Genomic DNA, 21,379 nt, shown 5'->3' on the forward strand with positions numbered 1-21,379 from the left:
ACAAGTACAAAAAGTTCACATGCTGTCAGTCCAACACGTCTTCTCTTTAACGGTCCTCGGCTGCTCTTTCAACAATGCAATCAATTCAAAATGGAGACACAAGCGACTGCAGATGCCGTAATCTGGAGCAAAAACAAACTGTTGGAGGAACTCAGTGGGTCAGGCAGCATCTGTGGAGGCACAGGGATGGTTGACTTTTCGGGTCCTGATGCAGGGTCTCCACCTGAAATATGAACCATCCCTCTCCCTCCACAAGTGCTGCCTGACCTCCTAAGTCACTCCAGCCAGTTTGCTTTCTGCAATGAATACAAAATGGTTGTTCCTAAACCTTTACACAGCATCACCCTGTAACACCCTGTCAGCCCACAACATCTTCCAGTCCCAAGCCTGGAAGTGCTCAGCAGTCCCTCCATTGTTGATCTCATCTTCCATTGTTCTTCATTTCTCAGATAAATCACACTACCTCCCCTACCACCACTCCCCCCACCCCAAATCCCTGACACTTTCCTACCTGTGGAAAACTTTCCTGGGAACATTTTCTTACACCGTGCAGTGTTTGTTGAGTGAACAAGCCCCAACCAAGTTAAACTTTGTAATCTGCAGCCAATCTCTTAAAAACACAAATAGACTGCTGCCTAACTAATCGCATGTCAAATTCCTGACCCTTTATCTTCCCCATCAAAAATCCTACCTTCTATCACGGTGCCATTCCCCAACTCTGCTTTGACTTTAAAACATCTGCTATTTAGTCATTTAAGGTCGTCAAGGATTACATCGTTGTAAAACCGTTTAACGTGGTTCTGAAAATGGCACCGACATGCACTTATATGGCATCTTTGATATAGTATGACATCTCAAGTTACTTCACTGGAAGTGATCAAACAAAATTTGATACAATTTGGCTCTCAAATAGAGGAGGCTAGGAGTAAGTACCATAGGCAGGTGATAGAGAAGGGACGTGTTCAGACAGGCTTGAGATGTGTCTATTTTAACGCAAGGAGTGTCGTGAACAAGGTGGATGAGCTTAGGGCTTGGATTGATACTTGGAGCTATGATGTGGTGGCCATTACAGAGCCTTGGATGGCTCCAGGGCTGGAATGGTTGATTCAAGTGCCAGGTTTTAGATGTTTCATGAAGGACAGGGAGGGAGGCAAGAGAGGTGGGGGAGTGGCACTGTTGATCAGAGATAGTGTCACGGCTGCGGAAAAGGTGGACGTTGTGGAGGGATTGTCTACGGAGTCTCTGCGATGAGAGCTGAGAGGTATTGTTACAGCTATATAGGTCCCTGGTCAGACCCCACTTGGAGTACTGTGCTCAGTTCTGGTTGCCTCACTACAGGAAAGATGTGGAAGCCATAGAAAGGGTGCAGAGGAGATTTACAAGGATGCTGCCTGGAATGCGGAGCATGCCTTATGAAAGCAGGTTGAGGGAACTCGGCCTTTTCTCCTTGGAGAGACGGAGGATGAGGGGGGACCTGATAGAGGTGTATAAGATGATGAGAGGTATTGATAGCGTAGATAGACAGAGGCTTTTCCCCAGGGCTGAATTGGTGGCCACAAGAGGACATAGGTTCAAGGTGCTGGAGAGTAGATATAGAGGAGATGTCAGGGGTAAGTTTTTTTACTCAGAGAGTGGTGAGTGCGTGGAATGGGCTGCCAGAAACGGTGGTGGAGGCGGATACGATAGGGTCTTTCAAGAGACTGTTAGATAGGTACATGAAGCTGAGTAAAATAGAGGGCTATGGGTAAGCCTAGTAACTACTAGGGTAGGGACATGTTCGGCACAGCTTTGTGGGCCAAAGGGCCTGAATTGTGCTGTAGTTCTTCTATGCTTCTATGTTTCTAATTGGGACATCCCAGGTAGGGCTGTCTAAAACTAGAAGGCGTAGGTTTAAAGTGAGAAGGAGAATGTTTAAAGGAGATCTAAGGGGCAAATTTTTCAGACAAAGAGTTGTTGGCATCTGGAATGAGCTGCCAGAGGAAGTGGTAGAGACAGGAATGGTAACAAGATTTAAAAGGCATTTGGACAGGTGCTTGAATAAGCAACGCTTTGAGGAATATGGAGTTAATGCAGGCAAGTGGAATTAGTATAGTGTAGCGGTTGCTACCACGAAATAAAACAAGACGCTAGACGGAGGATTGTCGAACAAGAACTGGTTTATTTTCCCGCCTTGCGCGGGCCCTTTAAGGGAGACTGTTCCCGCCCAAACCAACCGGCAATGACGTAAGTACCACGTCATCAAGACTTTCCTGCGCGCGGGTTCTCCCCGTCGCTCGGGAAAGACGAGGCCCGCCGCCATCTTGGGCCTCGTCGCTCCGACGCTGCTCGACCCGACTGCCGAGCCAGTTCGACCGACTAAACGGTGAGTCGCCACACAACCCCCCCCAGAACCGGCAATACAGTCCCCAAGGTCCGCGGGTTGTGCCAGCTGCTGCTTAGGGGGCCGGCCTCTGCGTTGTGGCGTTGCAACCTCGACAGGTTGCTGCAGATCCAAATGGGCCGGTTTGAGGCGGTCCGCCGTGAAAACCTGTTCCCTGCTTCCAATGTCCAAAATAAAGGTGGATCCATTATTCCTTATGACTTGGAACGGTCCCTCATATGGTCATTGCAACGGTGCCCGAGGTGTGCCCCTGCAAACAAAAACAAACTTACAGTCCCATAGATCCTTGGGCTGGCAGGATGGGGCTTGACCGTGCCGTGAGGTGGGAATCGGGGTCAAGTTGCCAAGCTTCTCGCGCAGTCTTTGTAGGACTGCTGGGGGTTGTTCCCCTTGGTCCCGAAGGGCAGGTATGAAATCCCCGGGGACAACTAGGGGCGCCCCGTACACAAGCTCAGCTGACGAAGTGCGGAGGTCTTCTTTGGGGGCAGTGCGTATGCCGAGCAGGACCCAAGGCAGCTCGTCATCCCAGTTAGGACCCTTCAGGCGGGCCATCAAGGCTGATTTCAGATGGCGGTGAAAACGTTCCACCAACCCGTTTGATTGAGGATGGTAGGCCGTGGTGGTGTGCAGCTGCGTCCCTAGCAGGTTCGCTAATGCAGTCCAGAGACTGGAAGTGAATTGGGTGCCTCTGTCTGAAGTGATGTGGGCCGGAACACCAAAACGTGAGACCCAAGTTGTGAGCAGCGCCCGGACGCAGGAATCAGTTGTGATGTCAGTCAGGGGGGTTGCCTCAGGCCACCTCGTGAACCAGTCCACGATGGTAAGGAGGTACCGGGCTCCTCTTGAAACTGGCAGAGGGCCCACGAGGTCGACGTGTATGTGGTCGAACCTCCTACGGGTAGGCTCGAACTGCTGTGGCGGGACCTTGGTGTGTCGCTGGATTTTTGACGTCTGGCAGTGCGGACAAGTCCGGGCCCACTCACTGACCTGTTTGCGCAGGCCATGCCAGACAAACTTGCTGGCGACCAGTCGGACAGTTGATCTGATGGACGGGTGTGCCAACCCATGTACCGAGTCAAAAACACATCTCCGCCAGGCTGCAGGGACTATAGGGCGGGGCTGACCAGTCGCAACGTTGCAAAGTAGGGTCCGCTGACCTGGACCAACCAAGAAATCTCGGAGCTGCAGGCCCGAGACTGTGGTTCTGTAGCTGGCAGTTCGTTGTCGGCCTGCTGTGCGTCAGCTAGGGCCATGTAGTCGACACCCAAGGATAGGTTGTGGATGGTCGGTCTGGAAAGTGCATCAGCAACGACATTATCCTTTCCGGAGACATGTTGGATGTCAGTTGTGAATTCGGAAATGTAGGATAAATGTCTCTGCTGCCGAGCTGACCAGGGATCGGAGACTTTGGAGAAGGCAAAGGACAAAGGCTTATGATCGGTGAAAGCGGTGAAAGGCCTGCCTTCTAGAAAGTATCGGAAATGCCGGACCGCCAGATACAGTGCTAGAAGTTCCCGATCAAAAGCGCTGTACTTCAGTTCGGGCGGTCTAAGGTGCTTGCTGAAAAATGCCAAGGGTTGCCAGCGGCCTTCGAGTAGCTGTTCTGGTACCCCACCCACCGTGGTGTTGGACGCGTCTACCGTAAGGGCGGTTGGGACGTCAGCCCTAGGGTGTACAAGCATCGTGGCGTCTGCCAGGGCGTCTTTGGCCTTAACGAAAGCAGCCGCAGCCTCGTCAGTCCAGGTGATGTCCTTGCCCTTACCAGCCAGCAGCGAGAACAGAGGGCGCATGATACGGGCTGCTGCAGGGATGAACCGATGGTAAAAGTTGACCATCCCAAGGAATTCCTGTAGGCCTTTGACTGTGTCGGGGCGGGCAAAATGGCGGATAGCGTCCACCTTGGCGGGTAAGGGTGTTGCCCCGTCGCTGGTGATTTTGTGGCCGAGGAAATCGATAGAGTCAAGTCCGAATTGGCACTTGGACGGGTTGATCGTGAGGCCGAAATTGCGGAGGTGGGAATACAGCTGGCGGAGGTGGGAAAGGTGTTCCTGGCGGTTACGGCTGGCGATCAGTATGTCGTCTAAGTAAATGAACACGAAGTCCAGGTCTCGGCCTACCGCGTCCATCAGCCGCTGGAAGGTCTGCGCGGCGTTCTTAAGGCTGAACGGCATCCGAAGGAATTCGAACAGGCCGAATGGGGTGATAATCGCAGTCTTGGGGACGTCATCTGGATGGACCGGGATTTGGTGGTATCCCCGAATGAGGTCCACTTTGGAAAAGATGCGGGCCCCGTGTACGTTCGCTGCGAAGTCCTGGATGTGAGGGATGGGATAGCGGTCCGGGGTGGTGGCGTCATTCAGCCTGCAGTAGTCGCCGCAGGGCCTCCACCCTCCGGTGGCTTTGGGGACCATGTGCAGGGGGGAGGCCCAGGGGCTGTCTGACCTGCGAACAATCCCCAGCTCCTCCATGTGACGGAACTCTTCCTTTGCCAGGCGGAGCTTGTCTGGAGGTAATCGTCATGCTCGGGCATGAAGGGGTGGCCCTGTAGTAATGATGTGGTGTCGTACCCCGTGTTTGGGCCTAGAATTCGTAAACGAAGGTGCCAAAATTGATGGGAATTCAGCTAGGAGCTTGGCGAAATCGTCGCCAGAAAGGGAAATGGAGTCCAGGCGCAGGGCTGGTGTGCTGATTTCTCCCAGGGGATAGGTCTGGAAGGTGCTAGAGTGGACTAACCGCTTCCCTCGCAGCTCGACTAACAGGTTGTGGGCCCGAAGGAAATCGGCCCCTTGGAGTGGTCGGGCGACGGTGGCAAGAGTAAAGGTCCAGGTAAAACGGCTGCCGCCGAATTGTAATTGAAGTGTACGGGTGCCGAAAGACCGTATCGTTGTACTGTTGGCGGCATTGAGTAGAGGACCGGGTGGCCTGTTACGAGTGTCGCGGCCGGTCAGGGGCAAAATACTGACCTCCGCTCCAGTATCAATGAGGAAACGCCGTCCAGATTTCTTGTCCTGAACGAATAGGAGGCTCTGTTGGCGGCCAACCGCCATAGCCATCAGCAGCGGCTGGCCCTGGCGTTTCCCTGAAACTTGCAGGGTGGGCGGCATCGACGGGCCTCCGCACCCCACCTCTGATGGTAGAAGCACAGCTGGTCACCCGTGTCGTCGTTTGCGTTCCTGGGGTGTGGTTGCTTGGTTGCTGGGGCCGGGCGAGGCGGGCGTTGGGCTTGCGGCCTGGTGATTTGACTGATGGACGAACCACTCTTGCGCTTGGCCTTCCACAGGACATCTGCCCGGGCAGCCACCTCACGGGGGTTGCTGAAGTCGGCGTCAGCTAACAACAGGTGGATGTCATCGGGGAGCTGTTCGAGGAAGGCCTGTTCGAACATCAGGCATGGCTTGTGTCCCTCGGCCAATGCCAGCATCTCATTCATTAGGGTGGATGGGGATCTGTCCCCCAGGCCATCCAGATGAAGCAGGCGGGTGGCATGCTCACGACGGGAGAGGCCGAAGGTCCGAATCAAAAGGTCTTTGAAAGCCGAGTACTTATCTTCCTCCGGAGGCGACTGGATGAAGTCTCCAACCTGGGCAGCTGTCTCTTGGTCCAGAGAGCTAACCACATGGTAGTACTTCGTGGAGTTGGAGGTGATCTGCCGAAGGTGGAATTGTGCTTCGGCCTGGTCAAACCAGATGCTGGGCCGAAGTGTCCAAAAGGTGGGCAGCTTGAGGGCCACTGCGTTGGCTGCTGCGCTGTCGGCCATTGCGCGGGTCCAAAATCCGTTTGGACCGTCTGGGTCACCAATGTAGCGGTTGCTACCACGAAATAAAACAAGACGCTAGTCGGAGGATTGTCGAACAAGAACTGGTTTATTTTCCCGCCTTGCGCGGGCCCTTTAAGGGAGACTGTTCCCACCCAATCCAACCAGCAATGACGTAAGTACTACGTCATCAAGACTTTCCCGCGCGCGGGTTCTCCCCGTCGCTCGGGAAAGATGAGGCCCGCCGCCATCTTGGGCCTCGTCACTCCGACGCCGCTCGACCCGACTGCCGAGCCGGTTCGACCGACTAAACGGTGAGTCGCCACAATAGATAAGCATGATGGTCAGCATCGATGTCATGGGCTGAAGGGCCTGTTTCTATGCTGTACAACTCTATAACTCTATGACAGAACCACATAAGGAGATATCAGCAAAGAGGAGATTTAACAAGCACCTTTAACCAGGAGGGAGATATTGAGGTAGGAAGTTTTAGAGAGAGAATTGCAATGCTTAGGAAATTGCAGAAGTGCAAGAGGCCAGAGTTGAAGGAGCAGAGACACCTAAAGGTTGCAGGGCTAGAAGCTCCCAAAAATAATCTTGGGTGGAGCTCTAAACATGAAAGAACAGATCTATAGTAACTAACTTAAATGAGTTGGCTGTTGCACTTGGATTGGAAAACTCACATAAAACTATTGTAAAGAACTTTTGTAAGAAACTCAATTTAAAGATTCAACTGATCCAGATGTATCAAAATTTCCTTTACTACTCCTGTATTTTCCTGCAATCTAATGCAATTAATTTCTTGAACTTCTGTGTATGCATGAGTTTGGTTATATCAGTAGCACTTTTGCCTATCAGTCAGAAAATTCAAACATCACTCCAACTCCATGTTTGAGATTCTAGTTCAGTACTGAAACAGCTCTGCTTCGTTCCTCAAACATTCAACTAGAACCTTGTCTACCTGTTCCTGTGGTTCAGGTAGACATCAGCAATCACAGGACATTTTATTTCAAAGTGGAGCAGTAAGCTCTCCTGGGCAACTTTCCTCCCTCATCCAATTATCACTCCCAAATCACATTAACTACAATCTTGCCATGAATGAAAGTTCCACCATGCTTGCCTGCATCACAGATAATTTCTTTGAAGAATACGGAGTGTTCTTGAAGATGGGGACATTTTTGAAATACATGACACCAGGTCCTTAAATTAGTTGTCATTAAAAGTTTTGACATACTTGTAACCTTGCTACATTGCGTAAGATATTCCAATAAAAAAAAATTGTACCAGTTTGTTGTATAACCCAATTTTATCAGAACTGAAGTCATATCAGTGGCACTTTAGCTCAAGTAACTAAGCAAGAGAGGACAGCAGAGATTCAGTTTTACTGAATTGTGTAAATATGCCATAGTGCAAGGCTGAATGCTTCCATTTACCTTTCGCCTGAGTCATGAACTATCTGGTTGCAATTTAAGATCAAAACCAGTCAGACTAGCACCACGTGGTACTGATCCCTTTCGCATGATTGATCAGCAGCTCTGGAGGCTAAGAATTTGGAATCAATTTGATGATGGTTAACTGAAACACCAGGAGTCTCTATGGACGCAGTGAGGCAGATCTCATTAATAATGTCAACAGTGGAACATGAAGTGAGAAGTGGCAGATCCCTAAAGAGGGAAAATTAATCTATGACACAGATAACAGCAGTTTTGCAACAACAGTAAAACTGTCAACACTTGTTGCTATTCTACAGAGAAGTTGACAATGTGTTTAGGAGTTCCGTGCGCACATAGTTTAATGTGTAGATTCACAAGTTGCTGCAAATGATTCAGCTAATCAATGCTGGCAATGAATACTCCAAAAAAATACCTTGGGGACATAGGGCTTGAAATAAAGAAATGAAAGGTGGATGGGGACATGAGTGATGTTGGGGGCTGTTCTGTACTGGAAACAGAGATTAAGTTACGTCAATATAATTCCCCACTTCTATAAAGGCAACATTCAGCATTACCATGTAATTAGGACACATGTCTGCTTCAGGAACCATTATTTTTGAAGCAAAAACGTTAATGGCCTCAACTCAAAGATGATCTCAAATGGCTAGAACAGAGGGCAAGGAATTCTTCCTATAGCTGGGGGGAAAAAAATCACAGAAAGTACTTAAGATATTTTTATTAGTCACATGTACATCGAAACACACAGTGAAATGCACCTTTTGCATAGAGTGTTCTGGGGGCAGCCCGCAAGTGCCGCCACTGGCGCCAACATAGCATGCCCACAACTTCCTAAGCCGTACATCTTTGGAATGTGGGAGGAAATCGGAGCACCTGGAGGAAACCCATGCAGACACGGGGAGAACATACAAATTCCTTACAGACAGCAGCCGGAATTAAACCCGGGTCACTGGCACTGTAATAGCGTTACACTAACCACTACACTACCGTGCCTGCCCTGAATGAATAGCATGGGCCAATTGACAAGGAAGCTAAATAAATGCACAATGGAGAAAGTATGAGAAGGTTATGCTAATAAGGGTTAAATTAAGGGGGGCAGGAGAAGGTTCACTGAGAGCTTACACCAACTCCGATGAATGGCTACACAAGAGATTCTGCAGATGCTGGACTCTGGAGCAATACACATAAAATGCTGGAGAAACTCAGCAGGTCAGGCAGCATCTATGGAGGAAAGTAAACAGTCGACATTTCGGGTTGAGACCCTTCATCAGGACTGAAATGGAAGAGGGCAGAAGCCAGAATAAGAAGGTTGGGGGAGTGGGGGAGGGGGAGGAGCACAGGCTGGCAGGTGATAGGTGAGTCCAGGTGAGAGGGGGAAGGTAGGTGGGTAGGGGAGGGGGGATGAAAGGGAATGACGTGAGAGGCGATGGGTAGATGAGGCAAAGGGCTGAAGAAGCAGGAATCCGGTAGGAGATGACAGTGGACCATGGAATAAAGCAAAGGAGGTGGGGAGTGGATGAGCAGGGGAGAGGAAAGAGAAGGGGTGAGGGGGCCACAGGAATGGAAAACAAAAGGGGAAAAACAAAAGGGGAGGGGGAGGGGGGAGGGGGAAGAGGGGAGGGGTTACCAGAAGTTAGAGAAATCAATGTTGAGGCCGTCAGGTTGGAGACTACCAAAGTGGAATATGAGGTGTTGTTCCTCCAACCTGCATCTGGCCTTATGCTTATGGTGTAATTTAGGAAAACTGTGATTTAGGAGTGGCAGGAAAGAAGGAAAACAGGGCTTATTAGAATAGATTAAAACCAAACTCATAGGAGTCACCAACATCTAAATTACTCTTTTTGTTGTGGACAGAGAGGTGGTGGTGGAGAAAGCAATAATGATCGACATTTGTTTCTCTAGAACCACTTGAATACATTGTTGAGGAATGAAATCTGGCAAATCGAGCACACGGTGCAAAACTAGACCGAATGAGGGAAACCAATTGAGCTTGCTTAGGCTCATCCACCCATGGTCTGTAACACCTGGATTCATTTTGTGGCTGAGGGAGTTAAAAGCTTTACAAATTGGTAGCTCAGCAACCAGGAGGTGTGTGGAACACTATCCTCAAATGTGCCGCATGCAGAAATCCATCTCCATCTTACATTTGCTTTCGGTTGGCAATGCAAGCTGTGACCCAAGCCCAACAGGTTCACAACAGAGCCAATCTCAGTGGAGACGACATCAAGTAAGGCTGCATCAATGCCTCATATTTATTTGTAACTTTGTTGCTGCAATGCTGCACCACACCCTCAACGAGTTTCCTGAGGGAGTGGAGCTAATCAACAGGACTAACAGGAAACTGCTCAAACTATGGCACCAACATTCTGTAACTACGGTCATCCAAACTTTGGTCGTGGAGCCACAGAATGCAGACAACACTTGTGTTTGCACATGGGTATTGGTATTGGTTTATTATTGTCTATTGTACCAAGGTACAGTGAAAAACTTGTCTTGCATACCGATTGTACAGATCAATTCATTACACAGTGCAGTTACACTGGGTTAGTACAGAGTGCATTGAGGTAGTACAGAGTGCATTGATGTAGTACAGGTAAAAACAATAACAGTACAGAGTCAAGTATCACAGCTACAGAGAAAGTGCAGTGCAATAAGGTGCAAGGTCACAACAAGGTAGATCATGAGGTCAGAGTCCGTCTTATCGTATAAGGGAACTGTTCAATAGTCTTATCACAGTGGGGTAGAAGCTGTCCTTAAGTCTGGTGGTACATGCCCTCAGGCTCTTGTATCTTCTACCCGATGGAAGAGGAGAGAAGAGAGAATGACCCGAGTGGGTGGGGTCTTTGATTATGCTGGCTGCTTCACTAAGACAGTGAGAGGTATAGACATGTTTAGGTGCCAAGCTCCAAGTCATCATCAACTCTTTCAAAGCATATGAGAAGATGGGCTGTACACTCAACATCCACAAGAAAAAGAACCACTTTGGTCTCAGTCGCTTCAGGATCCCTAGATCCAGAGTGGAAATGTATCATCCTTGATTCGGAAAGACTGCTAAGAAAATCTTGCTTAATAAGATAGCAGCCTTAAAGCCGCAGTAACCCATTGGCAGTCAATACTAAAAGCACCATACTGCTCTCCTATTAAAAACAGAAAGAGCACTACTTACACATGTATTATACAACTACAGATCTAACCATATCATGGTGTTCTAGCACATGAATCACAAAAATGTTAGCAAGCAGGTCCAACAAATAGTTAAGAAGGCAAACAGTGTGTTAGAGTTTAAGAAAAGAAAGTTTTTATCACAGTTGTATAGAGTGTTGGGGAGGCTGGAATACTGCACACAGTTTTGGTCTCTTTACCAAAGAAAATTCACCAGTATAATTCCTGGGATGAGAGGGTTGTCCTACCAAGAGAGGCTAGACAGGTTGAGTCTGATTACATGTCCTTCCCAGGTTACGAACGCCCAACTTATGTACAGCCAGTACATATGAATGAACCTTTGGGAGCCCAGCAGGATGGATTTGCCTGCTGCTACGGGACTACATGCACCTTCTCCCACATTGGAACTCAGTTCATGGCAATATCTGAATGCCTGAGTTAAACACCCTGGCTGAACAACACATTGCTCTTGTTTGCCCTCAGTTTTTATTTAAATATACTGCTGGGTAGCCACATTTCCAACTAGTGAACTGTTTGCGTTATGAACAGTTTTCAGGAACGGAACCCTATCATAACCTGGAGAGGACCTGTATTTGGAGTTTAGGAGAATGAAGGGTGGCCTTATTGAAACAATTGATCCTAAGGGGGCTTGACAGAGTAAATGTTAAAATGATTTCACTGGTGGGAAAGTCTAGAACAAGAGGACATACAGTAGGTACAAGATAAGGGGCTGGTCATTTAAAACTGAGATGTGTAGAAATTTCTTCTCTCAGAAGGTAGTGAAACTAGAATTCTCTGGCTCCGAGGGTGGTGGAAGCCAGATCAATAGATATACTTAAGGTGGAGATAGATAAATATTTGAAAGAATGAAGAATTGAGGGTTATGGGGAACTGGCACAGAAGAGGAGTTGAGGCCAACATAGATCAGCCATGATCATATTGAATGGTGAGGCAGGGTTGAGGACCCTGACAAGCTACTCCTGGCTCCTATTTTCTTGTGTGACTACCCCACTGTTTCTTGTGCTTGTGTCATGCACAGTCAAGGGCAGTTTCAACCAAAGAACTGTTGTTGTCTCCAGTCGGTCATATCACACATCATCTCTCAATGAGCATCATTGGTTAATTCATCTTCTTTGATAAAATAGAAGATGTTGGCTCACTTAAATCTTTTCTTAAAGCCACTAATTGGCGATTGCATTTAACAAGCACCTTCTGTGAGTTTAATACCTGACATCTCAACAACCACAAATTCTAAAGTGCCCAAATATTGTTTAAAAATTGCTTTATGCCAAGGCGAGCCATGGACCACCAATTGACAGAAACAAAGCCACATGTAGTTATTCTGCCATTCCACGAGATCATGGGCAATGTATATCTTAACTCATTAATGCTCAATAGTAACTCTGCTGAATGCCAATGATTGACTTCTTACTGCACTGGTGTACAAGCTGAACTTATAAAGGCTATCCCTGGGTTACAAATGCCCAACTAATGGACAGCCCCTGCATATAAAGAAGGTCCCATAATATTATTGAATTCAGACATTCATATATACATTCATTCCTACCAACAGCAGAACTAAATTCCTCTCTCTCTCCACTGTTAGCAATTGTTCTTTCTTTATCAGCATTATGTGCTTTTGATGCCATTCATTACTATACTATAAAGGTGCAATTACCATATAGAATGACTTTAGTGTATTTTCCGACTTATGAATAACATCAACGTCTGAACGTCTGTCGAGACAGAACCCATTCATTATCTGGGGATAGCCTGTAATGGGAGTGAGCAAAGATGCCTTACGAATATAGTGGAGCTGTAACAGAACAATTGATCAGACATCTCATTGCTTAGTTCCAGCACCTTGCTTGCCAAATTGTCTGACCAATCAGCACTGGCTGGGCTATTTATTTAATGATCGATGTCAAAACTAGAAACCTGGACAATGTCTGTTGCCGTAGAGCGAAAATTAAGCCTGAACAATTGAGAAACAGCCAGCTGAGCCTGCAGATTATCTTAAAATAAACATCCCTTGTCAAACCTGTCAGTTAAAAGCTTTGTGTGTTAAGAGTATGTCATTCCCGAACAGAAATGTGTGTGGGTTAGTATTAATTCCAAGTTCAAGATCACTATTGAGTGGTATACATTCCTAAGAACTAGTCCAACTGGCAGAGAAAGGGAAAAATCCAGAGTAACACGTATTAGACAAATTATTTCAGATCACGGCAAGCCCCAAAGTCGTTCAAAAAATGTGAACAACAGTAACAAGAACACAAAGTTATATTATCAAGAACACAAAATTACATTGAAGTAACAAGAACTTCAAGTTGCATTAATAACAGTCACCTTGTTAAGTTATCAAAGGTACATTCAATAAAGGAATAAAGGATCCAATGTGCTGTGAAATTATTCAGTATTTAGAAAAAAAGGAATGGTAACAAACACTTCCCTTCCCAAGAATAAATTTATTATGTGTGGAGTTGTTTACTAAAGAAAGAATAGATCAGTTTTTGGTGACGCAATCGCACTAGAACCAAGGAGTGTCCCTATAAAAGTACTCTCATGTAGCTCGCTCAAACCAGTCACCCAGCCAAATATGGAACGCCAAGGGACATAACACTATGTAAAAAGTGCTTACATATATTAATGCAAACTGTTGCTGTATTGGGCTATAATCCTGGTCCTCACCCTCCACTCTATCCAGGTGAGGGGAACATTTGTTGGACTGTGAAGCATTTACCTTCTTTTTCTTGGTGCTCCTAAGCAGATCTTTAACCTGTATCAAACAGCCCATATACAGCAGAATTGTTTCTAAATTGCGAATATTGCGCACTGCTCCTATCTTAAATCATACACCCATGATAAATACATTATTCAGATTGTAAAAATAGTGCAACGTTTCATACAACTACAAGAAGATCTTGATTTTGGTGGAGAAGGGAAAATGAGGGCCAAAGGAAGGGGACCTTAGTGAACAACAGTTGTCATCATTATCCACTGAGATTTATAGACAGAGAAAGAAATGAGGAATGGAAGGAAAAGAGAAATAGAAACACATTAGAGTTTCAGAAAGAAAAATAGCAAAGCAACAGTTGGATCATGAGAGAAAAAAATACGTAAGGAAAATCAAGAAAAACATATTAAATATAAATTCCACTATAATTTTGGCAACAAAATCTAAACATGCAATAACACCTCAAAATTAAAATTAGCAACCTTTTCAATGTTATAAAAATGCAGCAATCACAAGGTAATTTAAGTAAATAATATGACAATTAGAAAATGCTGATGAAGTGCAAAGCCCATTTCTCCACCACAGAACTTTATGGAGCTAAGTTCATGACAACAGGGTCTGAACTAGGAGCAAGGATAGATCAAACAACTCAGTTCCAGCACGCACTACGACCATAGCTCATATTCTATTTCAACTCCACCAGTCTACATTTATATCCATATCCTTAACTCCCCAAGAAGTGAAAAATCTGTCCATCTTAGTCTTGAATATACATAATAATTCAGAATTCTCAGCCTTCCTGGTGAAGAATTTTATGCTTTCACAACTATCTGAATTTAAAGATGTTTCTCCTCCTCTTAGTCCCAAATGGCCAATTCTTCTTCTCACTGGCAAATGGAGATACAATAGTCCACAGGATATACAAAACCAAATAATCGTTCAGCTGAAGTAGTCTATGCCGGTATTTATGCTCTACTCGAGTCTCCTCTGTCCTTCTACATCTAATTCCTATGCTTTTTTCACAAGTATTCTCACTTTTCAAATCACTTCCTCTCATTGTTGTTGTGTAGAGGGACAGTAAAAAAAAATCCCACAATCTTTTCAGTGAAGAGCAAGAAATTCTCCAAACAACAACTCCAATTCCTCTTTCCTCAACTAAAGGTAAATGAACTGGTCATTTGTTTCATTGTAGCTTGTTTGCAAATTAGCTACACATTTTGAATGCAAAACAACAGTAACTTCAAACACCAATGTGTATGATGTTTTATCAAAAACAAGAGAGTTGTATAAATATTGACCTTCAATTTCATATGACATTATGGTCTTGGCTTCAAAAGGCAGGTATATTAAATAACCAATGTAGGAAAAAACACAAAGTATCACAGCCCAGAGGAAGCCATTTGGCCCACCGTGCTTTAGCTAGCTCTTTGAAAGGACTAACTACTTCATCTCTTCTGCTGTTTTTCCTTGTCCTTCAGATTTCACCCCTGCCCCTGTTTCCAGTTTGTACTCAGTTCTTACTTGAAACTTATTCTTAAATCTGCTACCATCATACTTTTGGTTCATGCATTCCAGTTCATAATTCTCACTGTATAAATCTTACTTATTCCTTTGTCTTCTAAGAATAATCCAAGTATATTACCTTGTCAATGATCCACTAAACATAGAACCCAATCTTTCACTGTTAACCTGCGCAAAATATCCCCTTATAACCACATCTGTTTTCATAAAATAATGAGCAGATAAAACTAAAAACAAGATAATGTTTTAAATTAATTTATTAAGAAAGTATCTTGAAACAGAATGAAATATCAACACTAAAGCAGTAAGAATGACCTATCCAGTGGAAAGTTGAGGAACAGAGGGATCTGGGAAGAGCTGTGGGAAATAATCAAAATCTTCAACCAAGCCCAAGCAAGTCAACACATGAAAATACATTTAGGAACACACAAGGTCAATAAAGCAGGACCTCAAACCAACTTACTCAAATTTTCCTTTTCTTTAAAAAAATCCTTAAGGAAACTTTCATCTATGAACAACTTTCCAAAAATAAGACGTTGTCTTGCAGAGTTCCCTTAGCTGTCTTTTTATACCACAAGGCACAGTTGGGAACCCTCAATTCCCCCATGAACAGTCTAATTAATCAGTTACAACTGAACACAACTTCAATCCAATGCGATGTCATTAAAACAATGTAAGTCTGGCAACTGAATTATTAAGACACTGGGTCACAGTTATTGCGGACGGCATATGACGAGGATTTACAGTTGACTTTGAGGTCCGTTGAGAAACCCCACTCCCCCGCCCCAAAGGCATTCAAAAACTACGAGTATTCCCTATTCGCCCCACCCCCCCCCAAAACCCTAGCACTGTTGTAATTGACTTGCTGCTTGCTAATGTTACTTTATGTTAGCAGAGCCAGTGACAACCCCTGGATGGGAAGGGGTAAAAGGGCAGGTACTGAACCTCCCCCAGTTGCATGGGAGGAGAAAGGAGAGTGGTCAGTGGAGATAGAAGAGCAGACAAATAAACTGCAGAAGGAACAGTCCCTTTGGAAAGGTGAAAGGGGACAGGAAGGGAAAGTGTGTGGGTGGTGGAATTCTTTTGAAGCTGGTGGAAATTATGGAGGACAATCGTTGAAAGTGGAGACTGTCAGGATAGAATCTAGCACCCTAGATGCTAGGGTGAGGAGAAGGGGAGCCCTAACCTTGCTCTCACTGAAAGGAGAGGGAAATGAGAACGGAAGTGAGGAAGATGTGGTTAAGAGCCCTGTCACCCATGTTACGGATACAAGGAGACATCATAAAGACATTGGTGTGAAAAGTTTCATCATCAGAACAGATAGACAAAGAAAAGGGGGACATGGGATGAAATCTTTACAAGAAACAAAGTGAGGGGAAGCAAGGTCAAAATAGCTTGGGAGTCGGCGGGATCATAATGGGAGAGGTTAGTGGCCCATGTTCCTGGGATGGAGAGATGTCAAGAAGGGGAAATGAAGGATCAGATGCTGTCTGAGTGAAAACGAGAGTAGGGAGGAAACTAGCAGAGAGTGTAATGAAATTTGAGTTTTGTATGAATGGAGTAAGCAGCACCAATACACTGATTACAATGCATTTACTTCTCCCCATCCTCTTTTTCTCTTGCGAAAGTGACATTTTCTTCTTCAATCACTGCATTCTGCATGGTGAAGGTACTCTCACAATGTTGATGTGCATGCAGTCCGATTTTGCTATTACAGCGCCAGCACCCAGGTTCAATTCCGGCCACTGTCTGTAAGGAGTTTGTACGTTCTCCCCATCACTGTGTGGGTTTCTTCCGGGTGCTCCAATTTCCTCCCACATTCCAAAGACGTACAGGTTAGGAAGTTGTGGGCATGCTATGTTGGCACCGGAAGCGTGGCGACACCTGCGGGCTGCCCCCAGAACACTCTACACAAAGATGCATTTCACTGTGTGTTTTGATATACATGTGACTAAAAAAGAAATAAGATAAGATATCTTTATTAGTCACATGTACATTGAAACACACAGTGAAATGCATCTTTGCATAGAGTGTTCTGGGGGCAGCCCGCAAGTGTTGCCACTCTTCCGGCGCCAACATAGCATGCCCACAACTTCCTAACCTGTACGTCTTTGGAATGTGGGAGGAAACCGGAGCACCCGGAGGAAACCCACGCAGACAAGTTTTATCTTAACTTTACAATGCTGAAGTAATAACCAAATCCACAAAGCTGAATGAATACTTGAAGGGGAAATATTGCAATGTTGGGGGAAAAGGGGAAGAGAGCGTGAATAATTTGAAAGCTCCTTTAAAGAGCGAGCACAGACAACCCAAGGAATGAATGGTTCCTCCTGTGCTATATTAATTCATCATTCGGTGAGGTCAGTGTGGCGTGTGGCTCAGAGGAAACCTGGAATCAATAGTGTTCCCACGCACCTGCTGTGTTTGCCCTGTTCAGAGTTGGAAATCAGAGGGTTAGGATGTGCTGCCAAAGCAGCCTGGGTGGTTGAATGTCTACAGTACACACAGTGCTGAAAATTTACCGACATCAAGTCACTGTCAACAACATCAGTGCAAAGAGTCCACACAGAGAATTCAACAGTTTGAATTTAGATAGAAGATAGCCACGTAAATATTAGTCTGCTTAGTTTTGTTCTCAGAAAGGTTGTATCAGCAAACTGAAAACTGGGTTTCTAGCACTTAGTTTGAAAAGTATACACAGACTTCCCAGACATTGGCTCTTCAACAATATGGTTTACTTTCCTGGTATATGCAGATTCTGAAATATTTTGAACTTTACATTACCAATGGTACTGTAAATTCTACACTTAAAAAAAAATCACAAGTAAACATCTTTAATTTTGGACCAATTTGCATGTAGTTGGAAATGTCAGTATCATGAATCAGAGATGGAATATTAGCATGCTTGTCAATGATTCGAAACACATCCACTAACACCATACCTGCTGAGGATGGATGCCACTTTGGAGGCTATGGCTGGAACTAGAGCCTGAAGTTTGGCAAGGGAGAGGGTGCGTGGCAGTTGGGGAATTTACTTTCTTAATTATAAGAGCAACTGAGAACAATATCATGACTCTTGGAACAGTAGAGAAAAGATGCAGCCCCTGAATGTGCCCCCGGAACTAATGTTGGCAATTCTAGCTCTTGGTGAGTGCACTGCAACCTCACCCACTAACCCTTGGCCTCTCCCTTGACCCATTTCACAGATTCTTCGCCGGTGGGCACCACACATGCACCAGAATCAAACTCCACCTGTCGATTCCCCACCACCATCCTCATCCTACTGACAGAGCTATTCAGATCCATGATGCCAATTTAATGCATATATCCTTTCATGGAATTTCTATATTGCTCCTGGAGTGGTATCTGAGAAATAAAATAAATATGGAATCAGGGAATAAATCTTGGCACAGAATCATACACCATAGAAACCGGCCCTTTGGCTCATTGAATTCACACTATCAACTTTTATTCTCTTTCACATTTCCTTCAACATCCCCAGGATTCCACCACTCACCTACACACTAGGGACATTTTATGTAGGCCAATTAACCTACCAACGCACATGTCTTTAGGATGGGGGTGGGAACCAGAGTACCTGGGGAAACTCACAGGAAAAATGTGCAAACTCCTCACAGACAGCAGCTTTGAACCAGATTTGAAGCAGGCCGCTGGAGCTGTGAGTCAGTAGCTCAACCAGCTGCACCATTCATCTGTCAGCTACTTATTACCTTGTTACATAAATTAAAAAGGACCCACTTAGCCAGATTATTACTAAATTGATGACCAAATGTTGTCAAATACAGCTGGATAGTTAGAACAAAATACATTTTTTCATCCTTATAAGACACTTTCCTGTCTGTTCCAACTTAGTTTTTGCCTTCAGATCAGGCAATGGGTTCAAATCCAACACTGGTCCTTGGTTCATTATCCACTCCCCAATTCAAGTGCATTAAAGAAGGAGCTCAATGATATCAGACATGCATGCTATGGACAACAGATAAAAACAGGTGGCTTTGAAACAGAGAAACTAAAGGCACTAAGGCACTTTTCAAAGGAAAGTAGGAGACTGTAGTTGGTGGCCTGGCCAACGGTCAGTCCTCTTCAACTAACATGGCCTAATAAAACTTAAATGAGCTTGATAGTTCTGCAAACTTAAATGAGTTTGATGTTCTGCAAAGTAATCCTTTGAAATGAGCTTCAATTCATGAACCACACAGTTGCCCATTACAGTGATTTCTTCCATAATATCCATTGATAATTTTAGTTACCGCAGCATTGTTTGAATAGAACTATTCATTCAAAAATCCCTGATGGCCTGGATGATTAGAGGTTTGAATCCTTGCAGCCTAATTACTCTAAATTTCTGTATCTCAAATTGTTCCCTTTGGTGAATCATTGATACCATCGGAAATGCTTACATGTGCCACTGTATCTACTACTGTACCCCGGTTAACTATCAGAAAAGTTTTCTGTTGGTGGATTTGAGTACTGGCTCTATTCCAGATCTTCTGTCGGATCTTCATATTTGAGAAGTTGCAGAATGACACAATTTGTTTTGGGCTGTAGTTTATTGATAAACAATTGAAAAAAACGTTTAGTAATATGGTAATTAAACCTTTCTGTTTCAACATACAGCAGAACATAGCAGTTTACAATACTGCAATACACTGATTCTTATTCAGGGATGACAGCACTACGAAATGAGTCATAGCTGAAACAGCTTTAGGCAAGTTTAGAAGAAAATTCAAGCAAGGACGGAATTTTAACAGTAGGGCAAACAAAAATCATACTGTTCACATATAAACAGCTTTGTTCACATCCTCAGGATAGCAAAAGGCCATTCAACCTCCCAAGCCTTCTGCACCATATAGTTCTATCACAGCTCATTCGTACTTTATCTTATTTATATCTACTTGCCATTGTTCCACATACCTTCGTATCACTCAGTACTGAAAACTCCCAATCGACCCTATACAACACCATTTGGAGAAAGGTTGTATGCTGCAAGATGTCAGATGTTAAGATTATTCTCAAATCAGAAGAAATTGTTCTTCCATGTCATCCACTGAATCTTTGTAATCTTGAGATGAACTCGATTAGATCATCCTCAATACTCCACATTCATGGAATAAAAGACGATCTTGTACAAGCTTAAGTCTCCCAGTCCCAACATGTTTCTGGTGAAGCTGCTTTATCCCCCTTTGCCTGTCATTCCTGAAACACACTGCCCAGAAAGGAAAGCTATACAAGAAATGAGTTCTGACCAAGGATGCATACTACTGAAACACAGCTTTGTTCTCCTTGTCATTCATATGATAAGGAATCAATGTTCTATTAACCCTTTTGGATTGTCTACTGGTATATAATATGCCTTTCTTCAAAGCTAAACACACTTTTTTCTTTTAAATGACAAATACAGCCATAACCTTCAATACACTAAATTCAGGGCTCCAGATGAAAGCTTGATTAATGAGGCAATGGAAGTGTTTACAAGGCCCATATGGGTAATAAATGGGTGATGATTATAAGTGCATTTCTTGCCAGACTAACTCCTTTGGAACACACCTACCAAGATGTTGGTTTACATACTTTCTCACTTATATGAAGAAGTCCTGGATCACTTATCTATTGCAGAAATGACTTCACAACTTCAAGACCGCTGAACAGTTTAGAAGTTACAGTTAAATATATACAATGTCGAGGTGACTATCCTTGATGCATTTAAGTGACAGCTAGATAAATACTGGAGGAAGAAAGGAATAGACAGTTATGTTGATAGCATGAGAATGAAAAAGGAAAGTATAAACAACAGGATAGAACACTTGGGCCAAATGCCCCGTCTCTGTGCTATTCATTTCTCAAGGTTAATTTTCTTAGATCAACAATGTTCTTTTGTCAGTACTGGATATTGTTTGCCACAGTCAGTTGACATAGTGGATATAAGCACAGTGTACAGTTTGAGCAAAACTGCACTGAAACCATCAATTACTCCACCCACCTCCACCAATGTTCACTCGCACTTATATGACACTTTCCTTGCCTCAGGATATCCCAAAGTGTAAGGAGTAGTGACTGTTGCAATGGAAGGAAATCCAGCAGCTAATTTGTGCATAGTAGGGCCCTACAGACTGCAATACAGTAGTACTGCAGAGTGATAATATTTTATTAAATTGATTAGTCACAAAATTCCAGATTAGAACATAAGAAACAGGAGAAGTGGCCCATTCCCAGCAAGCCTACATAGTCATTCAATAAGATTATATTGATCTATTCCAAATATTTCCAAATCCCTTAGCTCAATTAGTATCCATTAATTTATGGATCTTGGCATATTTTTAAGCAAAAACAAAAAGTGCAATAAAAGCTCAGCAGGT

The 21,379-nt window shown here is 44.7% G+C and overlaps 1 protein-coding gene across 3 annotated transcripts in view; it reads right to left on the bottom strand.

Moving 5' to 3' along the window:
* Positions 1-21,379, bottom strand: part of LOC127573099 (uncharacterized protein C7orf50) — a 281,007-nt gene that overhangs the window by 179,368 nt on the left and 80,260 nt on the right. Inside the window, exon 1 of one of the 3 annotated variants that reach the window (XM_052020970.1) lies at positions 19,938-20,003. The exons of the other annotated variants lie outside the window; for them this stretch is intronic. Within the exon in view, the coding sequence (XP_051876930.1) occupies positions 19,938-19,988 (51 nt within the window). The 5' untranslated portion in view covers positions 19,989-20,003. Of the gene's footprint in view, positions 1-19,937; positions 20,004-21,379 lie in introns of those variants that run through there. 3 annotated transcript variants of the gene reach the window in all.

Source organism: Pristis pectinata, chromosome 8, assembly GCF_009764475.1.
Source record: "Pristis pectinata isolate sPriPec2 chromosome 8, sPriPec2.1.pri, whole genome shotgun sequence".
Classification (NCBI taxonomy): Eukaryota; Metazoa; Chordata; class Chondrichthyes; order Rhinopristiformes; family Pristidae; genus Pristis; species Pristis pectinata.